This window comes from Hyperolius riggenbachi, chromosome 1 (assembly GCF_040937935.1).
Source record: "Hyperolius riggenbachi isolate aHypRig1 chromosome 1, aHypRig1.pri, whole genome shotgun sequence".
Classification (NCBI taxonomy): Eukaryota; Metazoa; Chordata; class Amphibia; order Anura; family Hyperoliidae; genus Hyperolius; species Hyperolius riggenbachi.
The window spans coordinates 54,777,328-54,794,763 of record NC_090646.1 but is presented as its reverse complement, the minus strand read 5'-3'; the positions used below and the strand labels follow the sequence as shown (position 1 = coordinate 54,794,763).

General features: G+C 47.1%; 1 protein-coding gene across 1 annotated transcript in view; it reads right to left on the bottom strand.

Moving 5' to 3' along the window:
- Positions 1-4,786: 4,786 nt before the first annotated feature.
- The window catches only part of PAIP2B (poly(A) binding protein interacting protein 2B), a 39,636-nt gene continuing 26,986 nt past the window's right edge, over positions 4,787-17,436 (bottom strand). Inside the window, exons 3-4 of the mRNA XM_068274398.1 lie at positions 13,086-13,262; positions 4,787-6,181 (exon numbers count right to left, since the gene is read on the bottom strand). Of these exons, the coding sequence (XP_068130499.1) occupies positions 6,125-6,181; positions 13,086-13,262 (234 nt within the window). The 3' untranslated portion in view covers positions 4,787-6,124. The remainder of the gene's footprint in view (positions 6,182-13,085; positions 13,263-17,436) is intronic.

The following is a 17,436-nucleotide window of genomic DNA, read 5'->3' as shown; positions in this document are numbered from 1 at the left end:
GGCCGCTGCGGCAGCCCTAGGACCGCCTAACGCCAATTGGCGTAAAGTCCTGGGTCTCTGTTTTGCATGAGATCGCGCACATGGTGTGCGCGCATCTCATGCTCGGAGGGCGGAGCTCCGCCCCGCCTTTAGTCTCCGAGCGGCTATTGCCGCTCGGGAGACTGTTAGACGGCGATCACGCCGTCTATTTACTAGGTGCAGCGCTGCGATGAGCAGCAGCGCTGCACTGGGGACAGCCGTGTGACACGGCTGTCCCCATGGGGGACAAGAGAGCGATCGGCTCTCATAGGCAGAAGCCTATGACAGCCGATCGCCGTAATTGGCCGGCTGTGGGGAGGGAGGGAGCGAGGGAGGGAGGGAAGGGATTTAAAGGAAGAGGGTTTTTTTTAAAAAAGTGACAACACAAATATTTATAAAAAAATAAATAAACATGGGGGGAGCGATCAGACCCCACCAACAGAGAGCTCTGTTGGTGGGGAGAAAAGGGGGGGGGTTATCACTTGTGTGCGGAGTTGTGCGGCCCTGCAGCTTGGCCTTAAAGCTGCAGTGGCCAATTTTGCTAAAAATGGCCTGGTCACTAGGGGGGTTTAGCCCTGCAGTCCTCAAGTGGTTAAGACCGTCATGCATGAGAATAAAAGAGTAAGAAGGCTCAGACAAAACTTTCATACATTTGATCCAGTGGGGATAAAGTCTTAGTCTCTACTTTAATACCCATAGATTAATGCATATCATGCAGCAACTCCTTAATAAGGTCAGAGGAAAAAGCAAATCTGTGTTTTATCTCCCTTTGTTTTCGACTTAGAGGGCGGAATTTCTTCAAGGGAAGACATCTACTTCTCCTCCTGATAAATCAGATTCATCTGAGTTATCCGGCCGCTTGCATTTAGACATCAAGGATTGATCAGAAGGTAATAAATCTAATTCAGCTGTATTAATGCCAGATGGTCCTTGTTCTGTCACCTCAGAGGGAGAAGCCACCACAGGAGTCATAGCATTGTCTTTAATAGCTGCAGACATCAGATTGCACTTTCTCCATTAAATCTTTGAAAAAGACAGTCAATTCATCTTTCACAATCTTTTCCGTACAGGATTGACATACTTGCTTTGTGGAGCAGGAAGGGGGCGGGGTTGAACATGGCACATTTCCTATGATCCGATTTCTGAGTAGCCTTGGATCCAGTCTTTTCTGTCTTATCAGTTTTAGCTGATTTTTCAGAACACTTGTCCGACCTCAAGAACTATTGAAGACTTTGGCTGAAAAACACAATGTAGAAACAGCCATAAGCCTCCACAAATCAAAATCATAAATATGGCTGAGCAACACCTTTCAGCAATATACATACCACTCCCGCAGGCTCCGCAGCATTGCAGGAGGAAGAATCCGCCTCCATGGTCAGTAATCGCCTTACAACTGACCATGTGGACTTAAATATAAGATACTTGGCGCACCCCTCCCTCTTTTCTGCCCCCCCCCCTGAAAGTAATACCTGTAGGTGGACCGAAGGAGTAGTCAGCTGTATGAGGCAATCACCGCTGCAGTCCGGTATAGGAGAACATGCGTCCTGTTCGCTCCGGAGGACACCATCCACACTTCCTGTGCGGTGACATCAGATCCGCTCAGCTGACCGGAAGAGAGGTGGTGCAAAACTTCCCGAACGCGCAGAGAGTCCGCGCTCCATACAAACCTGCAGGGAAGACCTAAGGGCGGCAGCGCAAACACTCACTGATCCCCTCTGGTCAGCATACTATAGGGAACCACACATTCCACAGCTCCTGCTCACTGGCATGGTTGGCTTTGGCCCTCTCCCCTGATCCTAGCGTCCCGTGGACTGGAAAACAACAGAGGTGGTACATGTGTGTGGTTATATATCCTGCCTGCCTTATGCATATTCAATTGTTTAATTCTAGCTTCCTGTCCAATTTAAGTGGAGGGAGACAAGTCTCAGGGTTGCTGTCCTGGGAAAAATATAATGTAATTAAGGTAAGAAAAGCAATATTGAAATTAAAGGAATACTATCGATACCCAAGTGTTCTAAAATAACGATGTACAAATAATGTATAAGTAGCTGTGTAAACATTTTCCTACTTTTCATGTTAAATATCAGAGGCAAAAGCTTTAATTTATTGAGGGTAGGATTTAGCTTTATTGGGACAAATCAATTGCAGAAGGGGTGTCTGCTTCAATGCACAGCCAGAGTTGCATATCAGACTACAGAAAGCAAATATCAAACATATCAAACTCTGAAAGCAAAAACAGTATGAAAAGCTGGGACAATTAGTTACATTTCCTCTGCACTCTTCAGACACGTCAGTCAGAAACACAGGACACAGGAGCTGCAGCTGTTGGGAGCTCTCTCTGGCCTAGTGCACACCAGAGCTGTTCGGCTGCGGTTTGCGATCCGCTAGGGTAATGTATTTCAATGGGCTGGTGCACACCAGAGCGGGAGGCGTTTTGCAGAAACTCATACTCCCGGGCTGCTGCAGATTTTGGATGCGTTTCTGCCTCAATGTTAACTATAGGAAAACGCAAACCGCTCTGAAAAACGGCACTTCAGAGCGGTTTGCCAGGAGTTTTTTGTTACAGTAGCTGTTCAGTAACAGCTTTACTGTAACAATATATGAAATCTACTACACAAAAAACGCTTCCCAAAACCGCAAAATGCTAGCTAAAACTACAGAAAAAGAAAAAGCGTTTCAAAATCTGCTAGCAGTTTGCAGATCTGCTAGCGGTTTTTGGTGTGCACCAGGCCTCTGTCACACAGAGCTACACAGAGTTAACTGATCAAGTGTGAGGGGAATTTCCCCTCTCCTCATGGCTCAGTCTGCCGTCAGTTTTGGCATCAGTAAAGTTTAAAGTATTTTGAGAACAGTAAACAAAGAAGTTGCTGCTAAAATGTATACACCAATACTTAGCAGCACTTCCCAAACAATTCCTGTGTCAATTGAAAAAAATATGTGAATCTATAGTATTCCTTGAAGTTAATCAGGAACAATTTACTTTGAGTGATCATTTTGCTTGTAAAGCTGGCCACTAACAGTCCAAATTCTGGCGAAAAATCATTCGAACGATCAGAAATTCTGATCGGATTGGTTGTAAATAATCTCAGTTGATGGGCACAATTAATAATGAACGATTATAAACACTGCTCGCTCGAATGATTTTGCTAGAAAATGGACTGTTAGTGGCCACATTAAGTGTGCTGAAAGGTTATTTTTATCAATTATCTGATAAATAAGTCATTAATGAGAAATTTTGTGAATAGAGCCCATTGTGTCGAAAATTAACAGTTCCCTCAATTAACCACTTGAGGACCACAGTGTTAAACCCCCCTAAAGACCAGGCCATTTTTTAACAAATAGGCCACTTCAGCTTTGAGGCCTCACTGCAGGGCCATCCAACTCAGCACATAAGTGATTCCTCCCCCCCCCCCCTTTTCTCCCCACCAACAGAGCTCCCACAGTTTGTTTTTTATCAATATTTGTTTTATTTTCTAATATTTTTTACAAATCAGCGTGATCGGCTGTCTGAAGCAGATTACAGCCAATCTGGGGACAGCCACACGGCTGTCCCCAGTACAGCGTTGCATTAGATCGCAGGCGGTGGTTTCGCCGTCTAACAGTCTCCGAGCGGCGATTGCCGATGGGAAATTGGAGGCGGGGCGGAACTCTGCCTACCAAGCGGAGATGCACGCGCAATCTCCTGCAAAACCGGCTCGCAGGACCTTATGCCAAACAGCGTTAGGCGGTCCTGGGGCTGTCGCTGCACCTATGCCCATCGGCATGACGTGGTCGGCAAGTAGTTAAAGGACCACTATCGTGAAAAAAACATCAAATTAAAAATACATGTAAACATACAAATCAGAAGTACATTTCTTCCAGAGTAAAATGAGCTATAAATTACTTTTATGGTATGTTGCTGGCGTTTACAGTAGGTAGTAGAAATCTGACTGAACCGACAGGTTTTGGGCTAGGCCTCATTCACACTTGTGTGCTTCCGTCAGCTTTGCAGCACTATGTATCAATCTGTAACACTGATGTGCCGATAAAAAGCGGACAGAAGCGCACTAAGTGTGATTGAGGCCCTAGTCAATCACTTCATAGGGGATTTCTCAGCATGGCCTTTATTCTTTATAAAGACACTTCCTGAAAAGTATTTACCCTAAGATGCTGGCCGGCCTCCCTGCTCGCTTCACACTAAGTTTTAACAAGTGCTTCTGAAAATAAAGAAAACCCTGATATTCCCCTATGAGGAGATGGGCTAGTCCAAAACCTGTCAGTTCTCTCAGATTTCTACTACCTACGGTAAGTGACAGCAGAATAGGAGAGAAGTAATGTATGGCTCATTTTACTCTGGAAGAAAAGTACTTATTTGCATGTGTTGACATGCATTTTACAATTTTCATGTAGTGGTCCTTTAAATTACATAGTTACTTGGGTGGAAAAAGACACGTCCATCGAGTTCAACCAGAGAACAAAGTACAACACCAGCCTGCTCCCTCACATATCCCTGTTGATCCAGAGGAAGGAGAAACCCTTACAAGGCGTGGTCCAATTAGCCCCAAAAGGGAAAAAAATTCCTTCCCGACTCCAGATGGCAATCAGATAAAATCCCTGGATCAACATCATTGGGAAATATGGCTGTTACTTTCCGGATGACGCTCGTGTACATCTTCCAGATTGCTTATGGTTACCCCATTATCCCACCTCAGTAAATCAATCCCATTACATACCCCCCTTTCACCAATAAACTTCAGACAAGGCATTAACAATCAACCACTCAGGCGTGTACAATGATCAGGCTGCTTTATTTTTGTATTTTATATTTTTGTGTGTGGCTTGCCATATCACTTCATAAAAACAATACAACTGTAGAGGAGGATTTAAAGTGTAGCTTATTTGTTCCTCTTTCTATGACTCGATGCAGATGGAGGTGCATGCCCTGTAGGCAGCCGGGGGCCCGGCTCGGAGAACGGGGTCCCCTCCGGTCCGCCATGCTTTTACAAGTGACGATGGACCATGGAGCCTGGCGTGTTTGCGGAGCTGATCAGCAGTTCTTAAGGAACTGCACGTCTCACGATTCAACGCATAACCCTATTCTATGGTGTTTTCAATATTGGACCAACCCGAGTCAGGGATGGCCGACAGTAAGACCATACAAAAGTCTTCTACGGATTTCGAACATGGCGCAGCCATGGCGTCTTAAAAGGAGGGGGGTTGGGGGGGGACACAGCACGGCCCCTGTAACATCACTTACCACCAGCCATGACGTGTAGCATTGTGTCGTATGTCTTACTAAACCACGCTAATATGAGAAGGCCGATAATTCAAACTGCAGCATATTAACAACGCGTAGACAGACTGGACGATGGTGTCTGGAGGAAATTCTAATGTCCCAAGTACGCACTTTCCGGTGGGTGAAGCATCTGTATGTCCGGTGAAAAAAACAAGATGGCGGTTTTAAGCTGAACACTGAAAAAAATGAATGGGTCCCCATTACCGGGAGAACCAATCAGCTGGGTTTGCTCTCCTGAGTAAAGCTAAACGCAGACAAAGTCCAGACAGGAAAAAGGAAAAAAAAAATAAACTCATATCTGCTCTCTGAATGGCACTGAAATGAGAACAAACGTCACATGTCCCCTACAAATCACACAAATGCTGGAAATTCAGGAAACCATCTTCATGCTACAATCATATCTTCCTGAAAAAAAAAATAACGGCCAATGACGAGGGGCAGTGGCCCGGGGGAGAGGACATAAAAGCCTATGATTTTATTTAGGGCTCTTCCATACTGATCCGATTTAAATACGAAAGCATGTCGCTTCTGATGAAAGCTTAACCCCTCTAATTTATTTTTAAAGAGAAAAGAAAAAAAATAAGTCCAATAAGCATACCTCCAAAATATATGCGGCAATTGGAAGGGAGCGGCTTTAACGCCTGAAGAAAGAAAAGAAAAAAAAAATCCCACATTTAAGGTACTCGAGTCACAGTGTCGAGTTAAAGCATCGCTATTAACCACCTCCCCCAAATAATCCCCTTCCTTTTGTGCAGCTTTGTCCTGAAGATATAAGGAAACAGTCTTTTTGTGTTTTTTTTTCTTCTGTTTTTAAAAAGATGCCTGTAACGTTCAATACTTCACTCCTGGGACAAACTCCTTGGCGTCAGGATTCAGGGTGCTTTTGCTCTAAAATGAGAACAAAAAGTAGGAAGTCAGAAGGGTGGTCTTGTACTCTCCTGTGTTAAAATAGAATGATATGAGTAGTAAAGAATAAAAAGAAACCTGTAAAGTTTAACCGCTTCCAATCCACAGTAATTGAAATCTACGCCCCGTCTGTTGCTGCTTATTCCTGCCAGGGCGTAGATTTCAATTATCACGCTGCACGGACTTGCAGCTCTCCCTCTTGCTGCAGAGCCGGTCGTGAGAAGGTTTCATTGCCTCCCGATGCCGTGATCAATGTGAGCCAATCCCATTGATGACAGGGTAAGGAGCCAATGAAATCAGCCCCGACAGGCTCACAGAGCTCTGCCATCATAGAGACAGCAGATCAAGGGCCTGCGGCGATGGGAGAGTGAGGTGACCAGCGGGTCTGTGTGGGGAGCCCTATTTTTTGGCATGAGCCATCTCTGGTCCTTAAAGCGGATCCGAGGTGAAAAACCAGGGCTGTGGAGTCGGTCCAAAAATCCACCGACTCCGACTCCTCAGTTTAGGATTCCACCGACTCCTCTAATTTGCATATTACAATTTTGTTAATTAACAGTATGTAACGTGAAATTCATCTCTTAACTGCTAATGCTTAGAAATTTTACAAGACAACTGAAGTGAGAAGGATATGTAGACTACTATATTTATTCCCTTTAGACTAAAACTAGTCCTTGGTAAGAGTACTTGTAAAAGGTACAAACCGGAACAAAGAACATCTATCAGGCCCTAGGCAATGTAACTGTGGGTACATGTAAGAATGATGTGCAGGTACTCTGCAGGGGAATAAGGAGATTCTTCCTCTATTACACATTCTTCATGCACAATCTGAACCAGGTTTATGGGTGACAGACAACACCTCTGTGTTCAACATTCTCAGTGGATTCCCTGCAGCTCTATGGGGAGTGCATATGTTGAGTATAGTACTACTGCGTAACAAAGTAAACCTGAGACAGTCTAAATTAAAGTTTTATACATACCTGGGGCTTCCTCCAGCCGCCTTCAGGATAATCAGTCCCTCGTTGTCCTCCTCCACCACCTGGATCTTCTGCTATGAGTCCAGGTACTTGAGCCAGTCGGGCGTAGTGCGCATGCACACACTCCGCCGCCAGGAGCATACTACACCTGTGCAGCACTATTGCCCAGGTGCAGAATGTTCCTGGCTGTGGGAGCGACATGCGGCCGGACAACGCTGACTGGCTGAATTACCAGGACTCATAGCAGAAGATCCGGGTGGTGGAGGACAGCAAGGGACTGATTAGCTTGAAGGGGGCTGGAGGAAGCCCCAGGTATGTATAAAACTACTTTTCATCCGTCTCAGGTACCCTTTAATTTGTAGTCACCAAACCAAATTTTAACAACATATCAAATTATTTGATTTCATCAGCAAAGAGAGTGCGTACATTTGCATAAATCAGCATCAATGCAGAATTATTTCCATCTCATTGACCATCTCTATTAGTGACACGGCTACACATCAGGCTTTATTCTTACAGCATAGATGTTATTTAGTATATATAAGAGATTCCTGTGTACACATCATATATATACAGTCAAAATCAGATGTGTATATCTGACTTTAAAAATACAGGGACTGCTTTATTGATATACATTATTTTTAATGACTATTATCTGAGAAATAGAACATTTTATCATATTTTCTATTTTAATTACAGTTAAAAATTCATTAGGAGTCGGTGCATTTTTTCCCGACTCCAGGCACCCAAAATTGCCCGACTCCACAGCCCTGTGAAAAACCAACTATAACAAGTAACTTATCTATATACCTTATCTAAAATTTAGATAGTTTGTACAGCAATTCTAGCTGCAAACAGCTTCAACTGCATATGATTATTTATTCCTGTGATACAATGAGAGCGGCCATGTTCTGCTTGTCACATTACACAGGCAAGCTGATAGCATCTCCAGCCCTCAGCTCAATCCCCTCTCCTCCTCCCCACTGCCTCTGAAATCTAAGGCTAGTAACACCTCCTCCTGCCCAGACTGATCTCCCATAAACCCTTGCTACATTGCTCTAAGAGTGTCAGGGCACAAAAGGAGCTGTGGGCGAGACTTGTTTAGTTTATATGGAATTGGAGTATAAAAAAAAAAAAAAAAAAAAAAGTGTATTTGGCTTGAGGAATGTCCTATAAACTATATGAAAGGAAGGGAACACAACTATGCAATGAGTAAGAGTTTCTCGGATCCACTTTAAGGGGCCAGAGACTGCTGGTACGCAATGGTTAAAGGGAAGGTCCAAGCAAAATAAAAAAATGAGTTTCACTTACCTGGGGCTTCTATCAGCCCCATGCAGCCATCCTGTGCCCTCGTAGTCACTCACTGCTGCTCCAGTCCCCCGCTGGCAGCTTGCTGACCTCGGAGGTCGGCGGGACGCATTGCGTACATTTTTACGCATTCCCGCTAGTGCAGGAACATTAACAAATACATTTTTACGCATTACTGGTTCAATGCGTAAAAATGTAGGCATTGAACCAGTAACGCGTAAAAATGTATGTGTTACTGTTCCTGGACTAGCGGGAATGCGTAAAAATGTACGCAATGCGGCCCGCCGACCTCCGAGGTCGGCAAGCTGCCAGTGGGGGACTGGAGCAGCAGTGAGTGACTACGAGGGCACAGGATGGCTGCATAGGGCTGGTAGAAGCCCCAGGTAAGTGAAACTTTTATTTTGCTTGGACCTTCCCTTTGAGAAAAAAAACCCAAAAAACAGAGGTTTACCCACTTAGAGAAGACTCTGGATGATCCAGAGACTTCCCAATCCATCTTGAAGCCCAATGCTGCTGTGCATAGTCCTACCGAACATATCTGACAAGGGCTTGTCAGAAATGTACCCATGACAGGATCTGCTGTGCAGTGAGCCAAAGCTTCATGGTACTGCACAGGCACGGCTTTATTCGCAGTTGGACAGTGCAAACTATGTAAGTTCACTTAGAGGAGTGTGTTCATGAACAAGCAGAGAGACCCAGCTAGCAGCGGTGGGGTCAAGAAAGGAGAAACATCTGTCTTGACCATCCCTCTATGTGGGCAAGTACCTAACACTTTGTCAACTTAAAGGGTCACTTAAATATCCAACAAAGACGTGAGGGAGGCACTCCAATGGCATCAAACCTGCATTTGTCAGATTGCACACGTTTCAGGACTTCCCCCTTCTTCAGGCGAACACCAGCTAAAGAATGGGAAAGCCCGAAACGTGTTTTGCAATCTGACAAAAACAAAAGTTTGATGTAGAGTTCCTCCTTCACATCTTCATTGGAAACTCATGGTGCATTGGTGAGCCATTGTGCTTTGGCGGACCAGGTGTGTGAAGCCTGGTAGAGGCTACTCCAGCACATTGGATTGCACTTTAAAGTGTAACTGTTGGGCATAAAATCAATTCTTTATTTGTAACTACCGTCTTTCCCCGAATATAAGACACTGTCTTATATTCTTTTTGGGGAGGAAATGTCTGCTAGGGCTTATTTTCGGGGGTGGGAGGGGCTAGACGCTGTGTGTATGGGCAGGTGCGTGGTCTCTTACCGCACCTCCCTTGTGGCTGCGTCCCCCTCCGTTCCTGGTAATTCCTCCGGTGGCGGCGGCATAGTAATCCATCTGTGAGGGCGCCCTGTGACCCTCACGCAGTACGCTAGGCCGGCTCTGCGCTGGCGCTCTCTTCCTGTCATCATGTGCGCCCGGCAGATGCGTCCCAGGCGCACACTGATTAATCAATGTGCGCCTGGGACGCATCTGCCGGGCGCACATGATGACAGGAAGAGGGCGCCAGCGCAGAGCCGGCCTAGCGTACTGCGTGAGGGTCACAGGGCGCCCTCACAGATGGATTACTATGCCGCCGCCACCGGAGGAATTACCAGGAACGGAGGGGGACGCAGCCACAAGGGAGGTGCGGTAAGAGACCACGCACCTCCCCATACACACAGCGCCCCGCCCCCAGCTAGGCCTTATTTTCGGGGTAGGCCTTATATTTCAAGCATGCTTGAAATATAAGGGAGGCCTTACTTTCGGGGTAGGTCTTACTTTAGGGGAAAGACGGTAGTAAACAATGATGCTAACCAGGCAATCCTAAAGGTAAAGATCACTATTACTTTTCTTGTGGATAAATCATCATTCTCCAGTTTACCCGACTTATTTGGTACACACAAAATTTAGTACGCAAAAAGGAAGTTGCAGGGCATGCTGGGTTGTCATTTTACTTCTCTACTTCCCCCTCAGACTTAACTAATGCAGCCTGATTGGCTGAAGGCTCTTTCCCTCCCACACCTCTGTTCCTCTCTGATTGGCCAATATTTTCCATGCTGAGGCAATGCACTTTCAATTGTGGAGGGTGGGTAATGCATACACAATCAGACAGAGGACAGTAAGGGAGGAAATTACATCAGGATTGGCTTCAAAATAGCCACAGTTAAAATTGGAAATGCTAAGGATATTTTTTTTACTGTAGAAAAATCACTAAAAGCAAAAACATGGACAGTGCAATACGTATGTTATGCAAATAGAGCAAGTATTTATCTACTTGTATACAGTGGCTTGCAAAAGTATTCGCCACCCCCTTAAAGTTTTCCACATTTTGTCACATTACTGCCACAAACATGAATCAATTTTATTTGAATTCCACGCGAAAGACCAATACAAAGTGGTGTACACATGAGAAGTGGAACGAAAATCATACACGATTCCAAACATTTTTTACAAATTAATAACTGAAAAGTGGGGTGTGCATAATTATTCGTCCCCCTTTGATCTGAGTGCAGTCAGTTGCCCATAGACATTGCCTGATGAGTGCTAAAGACTAAATAGAGTGCACCTGTGTGTAATCTAATGTCAGTACAAATACAGCTGCTCTGTGACGGCCTCAGAGGTCGTCTAAGAGAATATTGGGAGCAACAACACCATGAAGTCTAAAGAACACACCAGACAGGTCAGGGATAAGGTTATTGAGAAATGTAAAGCAGGCTTAGGCTACAAAAAGATTTCCAAAGCCTTGAACATCCCACAGAGCACTGTTTAAGCGATCATTCAGAAATGGAAGGAGTATGGCACAACGGTAAACCTACCAAGACAAGGTGGTCCACCTAAACTCACAGACCGAACAAGGAGAGCGCTGATCACAAATGCAGTAAAGAGGCCCATGGTGACTTGACGAGCTGAAGAGATCTACAGCTCAGGTGGGGGAATATGTCCATAGGACACCTATTAGTTGTGCACTGCACAAAGTTGGCCTTTATGGAAGAGTGGCAAGAAGAAAGCAATTGTTAACAAAAAAGCATAAGTCCCGTTTGCAGTTTGTCACAAGCCATGTGGGGGACACAGCAAACATGTGGAAGAAGGTGCTCTGGTCGGATGAGACCAAAATGGAACTTTTGGCCAAAATGCAAAACGCTATGTGTGGCGGAAAACTAACACTGCACATCACTCTGAACACACCATCCCCACTTTCAAATATAGTGTAGGCAGCATCATGCTCTTGGGGTGCTTCTCTTGAGCAGGGACAGGGAAGCTGGTCAGAGTTGATGGGAAGATGGATGGAGCCAAATACAGGGCAAACTTGGAAGAAAACCTCTTGGAGTCTGCAAAAGACTTGAAACTGGGGCGGAGGTTCACCTTCCCGCAGGAAAACGACCCTAAACATAAAGCCAGGGCAACAATGGAATGGTTTAAAACAAAACATATCCATGTGTTAGAATGGCCCAGTCAAAGTCCAGATCTAAATCTAATTGAGAATCTGTGGCAAGATCTGAAAACTGCTGTTCTCAAACGCTGCCATCTAATCTGACTGAGCTGGAGCAGTTTTGCAAAGAAGAATGGGCAAGGATTTCAGTTTCTAGATGTGCAAAGCTGGTAGAGACATACCCTAAAAGACTGACAGCTGTAATTGCAGCAAACGGTGGTTCTACAAAGTATTGACTCAGGGGGCTGAATAATTACGCACACCCCACTTTGCAGTTATTTGTAAAAAAAATTTGGAATCATGTATGATTTTCGTTCCACTTCTCACGTGTACACCACTTTCTGTTGGTTTGATTCATTTATTCAGGTTTGTGGCAATAATGTGACAAAATGTGGAAAACTTCAAGGGGGCTGAGTACTTTTGCAAGCCACTGTATGTGTTTTTTTTTCTGAGATAGTATGGCTGACAGCTTCTCTTTAATAACCCAACTAATTTTGAGTAGAACAAACCTGTCAAAACACAATTGGATCTTCTTTTGGGGTTGGAGAAGATGGAGGCCTTCAAAGATGAGGGTAATACATAAAAGTAAATGCACACTTAACACCCCAAAAGCCCACAGAATTAATGAATGTCGCTTAGGTGGAGGATTATAAATATTTAACTTAGGAGCGCCCAGGTGCTCAGATTCCTTTAAAGGGAACCTGAAGCAAGAAGTATATGGAGGCTGCCAAATGCATTTCCTTTTAAACAATGCCAGTTACCTGGCAGTCTTGCGGATCTATTTGGATGTAGCAGTGTCTGAATACCACCAGAAACAAGCATGCAGCTAATCTTGTCAGATCAGACAATGTAAAAAAACCCGATCTGCTGCATGCTTGTTCAGGGTCAGTGGCTAAAGTAATAGAGGCAGAGAATCAGCAGGATAGCCAGGCAACTGGCATTGCTTAAATGGAAATACATTTGGCAGCCTCCATATACCTCACTTCAGGTTCTCTTTAAGAAGGATAATGTGCTCTATCCACAGTTAGGATATGACGACAGTGAGGTGCAATGGAGAAGGGCCCTCCAAATACCAAAGGTGGAGCAGTCACACTGCATCTATCAAAAAATGATATGGAAAGGAACCCTGTTCATCAGAAAGCAATAGACATTCATGCTCTGAAAACACGCCCCGTTCAATCACAGCACTGAGCGGTAGATGGAACTCACCAAGATGTCCTCTGTACTGTGAGTGTCATTTACTGTGAGACCATTTAACTGCTGCTGCAACTGCCCGACCCCTTGTGGCAAATCACGGGAAGGAATGAACCAGTCTTGATCCTCCTCGTCCAGCATTTCCTGGAAGCAGCGGTCTAGAAAATCCTGCTCCTGCAGCTCCTCCTCCACCTGAGCAGCCATGAGAAACACACATTACATAAAGCCAACGCTTGTGCACAGTGTATAAGAGTTTGTTTTGCGGAAACATTGCTTAAAGAGTAACTGATAGGCATAAAATACACAATTCGTTCTACATTGCAGGCTGATATATAAGTAGAAAGGATGCTATCAGGCAATTGACAAGTTTAAAATCATCCTTTTTCCATGTGCAGTTTCTCTCCTCATGCCTGGGGGGCTCTAAGAGCGTACGCACGGCCGCAGAAGAGAAGGGACAGGCATGCTGAATCAGCCTGATGCCTCAGTCACTCACTTCTCTGCTCTTTGATTGGCCGCCTTGGTCTCCCCTTCTCTCCGGTGGTCCTGCCGTTGTAAGAGTGCAGGGAGGGGGGCCAAAGCCTATATACTGTCACTGTCCTCTGCCCCCCTCCTCCAGTAGCATGTCTGCGCCCCACCCTCAGCCCTTCTGCCACCCACTGTCGCCAGATTCTCTCTCCTTCCCCGCACTAAACATCGGGGAAGGATAAAGGCAGCGCACACAGAGCCCCTGAATAATGGTTTCAGGCACTGCAGTATCCTATATTCTCTGCACTGCCTCCGGTGGTAGTCCAGAGAATACATGGGAACGGCAGCGCTTGGATCCATTATTAGGAGAGCCTGTTGCTGCATTTATTCCTCCCCACTGTGCACAGAAACAGTGCAGGAAAGGAGGGAGGGGGGGGGGGGGGGGAATCCAGCCAGAGCACACAAGATGGCCCCTGCCAGCAACAGGAGTCATCTAATTTACCAATAAACAAATCACAGTAATCAAAAACGTGGACAATACAATACATCTATTATGTAAGTAGAGCAAGTATTTATGTACTTACATATGTGTTTTGGGCGGGGGGCATTTTTTAGCTAATAGTTCCTCTTTAACCCCCCTGGCGGTATGAAAAATTCCGCCAGGGGGCAGCGCAGCAGTTTTTTTTATTTTTTTTTTATCATGTAGCGAGTAGCCGCTGCTCAGCGGCATCCCCCCGCTTCAAAGAACGGGATTTCCTGGAGGGCTTCCCCCGTCGCCGCAACAGATAGCGGCGATCGGGCGCTGGCCGGCGGCGATCAGTGTGCTGGCGCAGCTAGCAAAGTGCTAGCTGCGTCCAGCAAAAAAAAAAAAAAATTATGTAAATCGGCCCAGCAGGGCCTGAGCGGCACCCTCCGGCGGCTTACCCCGTGTCCAGCACGGGGTTACCGCTAAGGAGGTTAAAGGGAATCTGAAGTGAAAGACGTATGAAATAATGCATCGTATGTGTAGTACAGTTTAGTAGTAGAACAGTAACAGACAAGTCTCATTGTTTCTAGGACAAGAATCGTTAAGTAACTTCAGTAATCTATGCAAAAGAGCCTCTCTAAGCTTTCTGCCCCTACGATACTTGCCTATGGAGAGGGAGAGCTCCGGATCCTAAAGAGCCTCCCCTGTCCTCCCTTTCTCCCCACATTCCAGCACCATCAACCCGCATTTAAATTTGCCAAATCCATACAGCACACGTGAGTGCACGAACTCGCATGCACAGTACGGAGCCGCCCATCTTTGGAAGCTCTCAGCGACACAAGTGCTTCTGAAGCCTCCCGAGGGCTCACAGACGTGTATTCGCCCAGTTGGTCAAATACACAGAGCGGGGGTGACAGTGTTGGAACGACGGGAGCAAGAGAGGACAGGGAAGGCTCTATTAGCAGGGGTAGGGAACCTATGGCTCAGGAGCCAGATGTGGCTCTTTGGATGGCTACATCTGGCTCACAGACAAATCAGTAGGGGTTGATTCACTAAGCTATACAGTCCAAGCAGCACAGCTTAGTGTGGCAGCGCAAGTAACATTTTCAAAGTAGGCACGCTACTGCTGTTGCATGCACTACTAACTCACGCTACCCCAAAACGGAAATCTGCTCCAATTGTCCCACTCTGAACCCAGTCAGGTCCTGTGACTTTGTAGGACAAGATCCAAGCACTTTGATTGGCCCAATAGGCTGCCTGTTACTTGACAGGCAGCCTATTGGGCCAAAGTGCAGGGATCTCGTCCTACAAAGTGAATCAACCCCCAAGTCAGCTAGCTATTTGTACAAGCTGGTAGGCCTGGGGCACACCAGAGGAGTTTTTCTGAGCGTTTTGAGTTTTTAAATCTGCTGCTAATGTTATCCTATGTGTCTGTGCACACTGGAGCAATGAGGTTTTGTAAAAAAAAAAACCATTGCATTACATTGGGAAGAGCTTTTGAAACCTCTAAAAGCTCTTCCCAATGTAATGCTATGGGGTTTTTTACAAAACCTCATTGCTCCAGTGTGCACAGACACATAGGATAACATTAGCAGCAGATTTAACCACCCTGGCGGTCTATTTCCCCAGGATTTCCGTGCAAAAAGTGGTTCAATTAATTTCCAATAATTTTCAACCAATTTTTTTTGCAATCATTTTTTTTATATTGAATTCAATACAGGTTATTGTATTGAATTCAATAAAAAAAAAGTGTTTGCTGCGAGATTTTGATGATGCTGTGTGACATTGGTGCCATCAACGCCGATCGACGGGGGACATGTGATCGCCAAGGGAGAAGCAAAATCCGCCAAGGGACATGGAAGAAGGCACTGGAGAAGCTATCAGAGGTACGCGGCGAGGGATCAGCATGCCAATGGTGAGTATAAGACCCAGATGTATAGCCAGATTTATTAGCCAGATGTGCAGCCAGGTGTAGTTAGCTAGATGTTTTGCCAGGTATATAGGGAGCAAGATGTTTGCTGGTGTATAGGAGACAGATGTGCAGCCAGGTGTATAGGAGACAGATGTGCAGCCAGGTCTAGGGAGTCATATGTATAGGGAGCTAGGTTTGCGGGTGCCTCTGCCCCCCCAACCCCATTGCCCCCGATGCCCCCTAACTGTGGCCGGGTGTCCCTTCTGTGGGGGGGGGCTCCCCTTCTGTGCTGGCTGGTAGTGGCCGGCGGGGATCCCCTCTGTGGGGGGGGGGGGGGAATCCCCATACTGTGCGTGTGGGTGGCCCTTCTGTGTGTGCATTGGGGGGGGGGGCAGGTATCATCCTTCTATGGGGGCTAGTCGTGGTGGGTCGGGGACACCCCCTTCTGTGGTGGGTGGGAGGTGGGGGTCCCCATCTATGCGGGCTGTGGGTGGCCTCTCCCTCCTCTTCCCCCATCCCTCCCTCTCTGTCCTCCATGCCCCCCCTCTCACCCCTGATCCTGTGTCCCCCCCACTACACACAGCATACAGAACTAGCATCCAGCCACCCTGGGAATCCCTGTGCAGCCGGCGGGGCAGAGAATGTGTGGGGCTGTGCAGGGATTCCCCTTCTTTGCCGGCGGGTGGCTGGTGCGGGGATCCTCTCTGTGCGGGGGGCCGGGGATCCCCGTACTGTGCATGCGGGGTGACCCTTTTGTGTGTGCGGGGGGGGGCGGGTATCCCCTTCTATGGGGCTGGTCTTGGCCGGTCGGGGACACCCCCTTCTGTGGTGGGGGGAAGGTGGGTGTCCCCATCTATGTGGGCTGTGGGTGGCCTCTCCCTCCTCTTCCCCATCCCTCCCTCTCTGTCCCCCGTGTCCCCCCCCCCCCCGATCCCGTGTCTCCCCCCTGTAAGAAGCCCTGATCTACTCACCTGAGGGCTTTCTCCTGCGGCGGCCACGATGGACACCCTCCTCCTCCATCGCGAAGTCTCGTGTTCTCTGTAATTACAGTACGCAGCTTGGTGACGTCACCAAGCCGCGTACTGCAATTACACAGACCGGGACTTCGGCGATGGAGGAGGAGGGTGTCCATCGTGGCCGCCGCAGGAGAAAGCCCTCAGGTGAGTAGATCAGGGCTTCTTACAGGGGGGAGACACGGGATCGGGGGGGGGGGGGGCACGGGGGACAGAGAGGGAGGGATGGGGAAGAGGAGGGAGAGGCCACCCACAGCCCACATAGATGGGGACACCCACCTTCCCCCCACCACAGAAGGGGGTGTCCCCGACCGGCCAAGACCAGCCCCATAGAAGGGGATACCCGCCCCCCCGCACACACAAAAGGGTCACCCCGCATGCACAGTACGGGGATCCCCGGCCCCCCGCACAGAGAGGATCCCCGCACCAGCCACCCGCCGGCAAAGAAGGGGAATCCCTGCACAGCCCCACACATTCTCTGCCCCGCCGGCTGCACAGGGATTCCCAGGG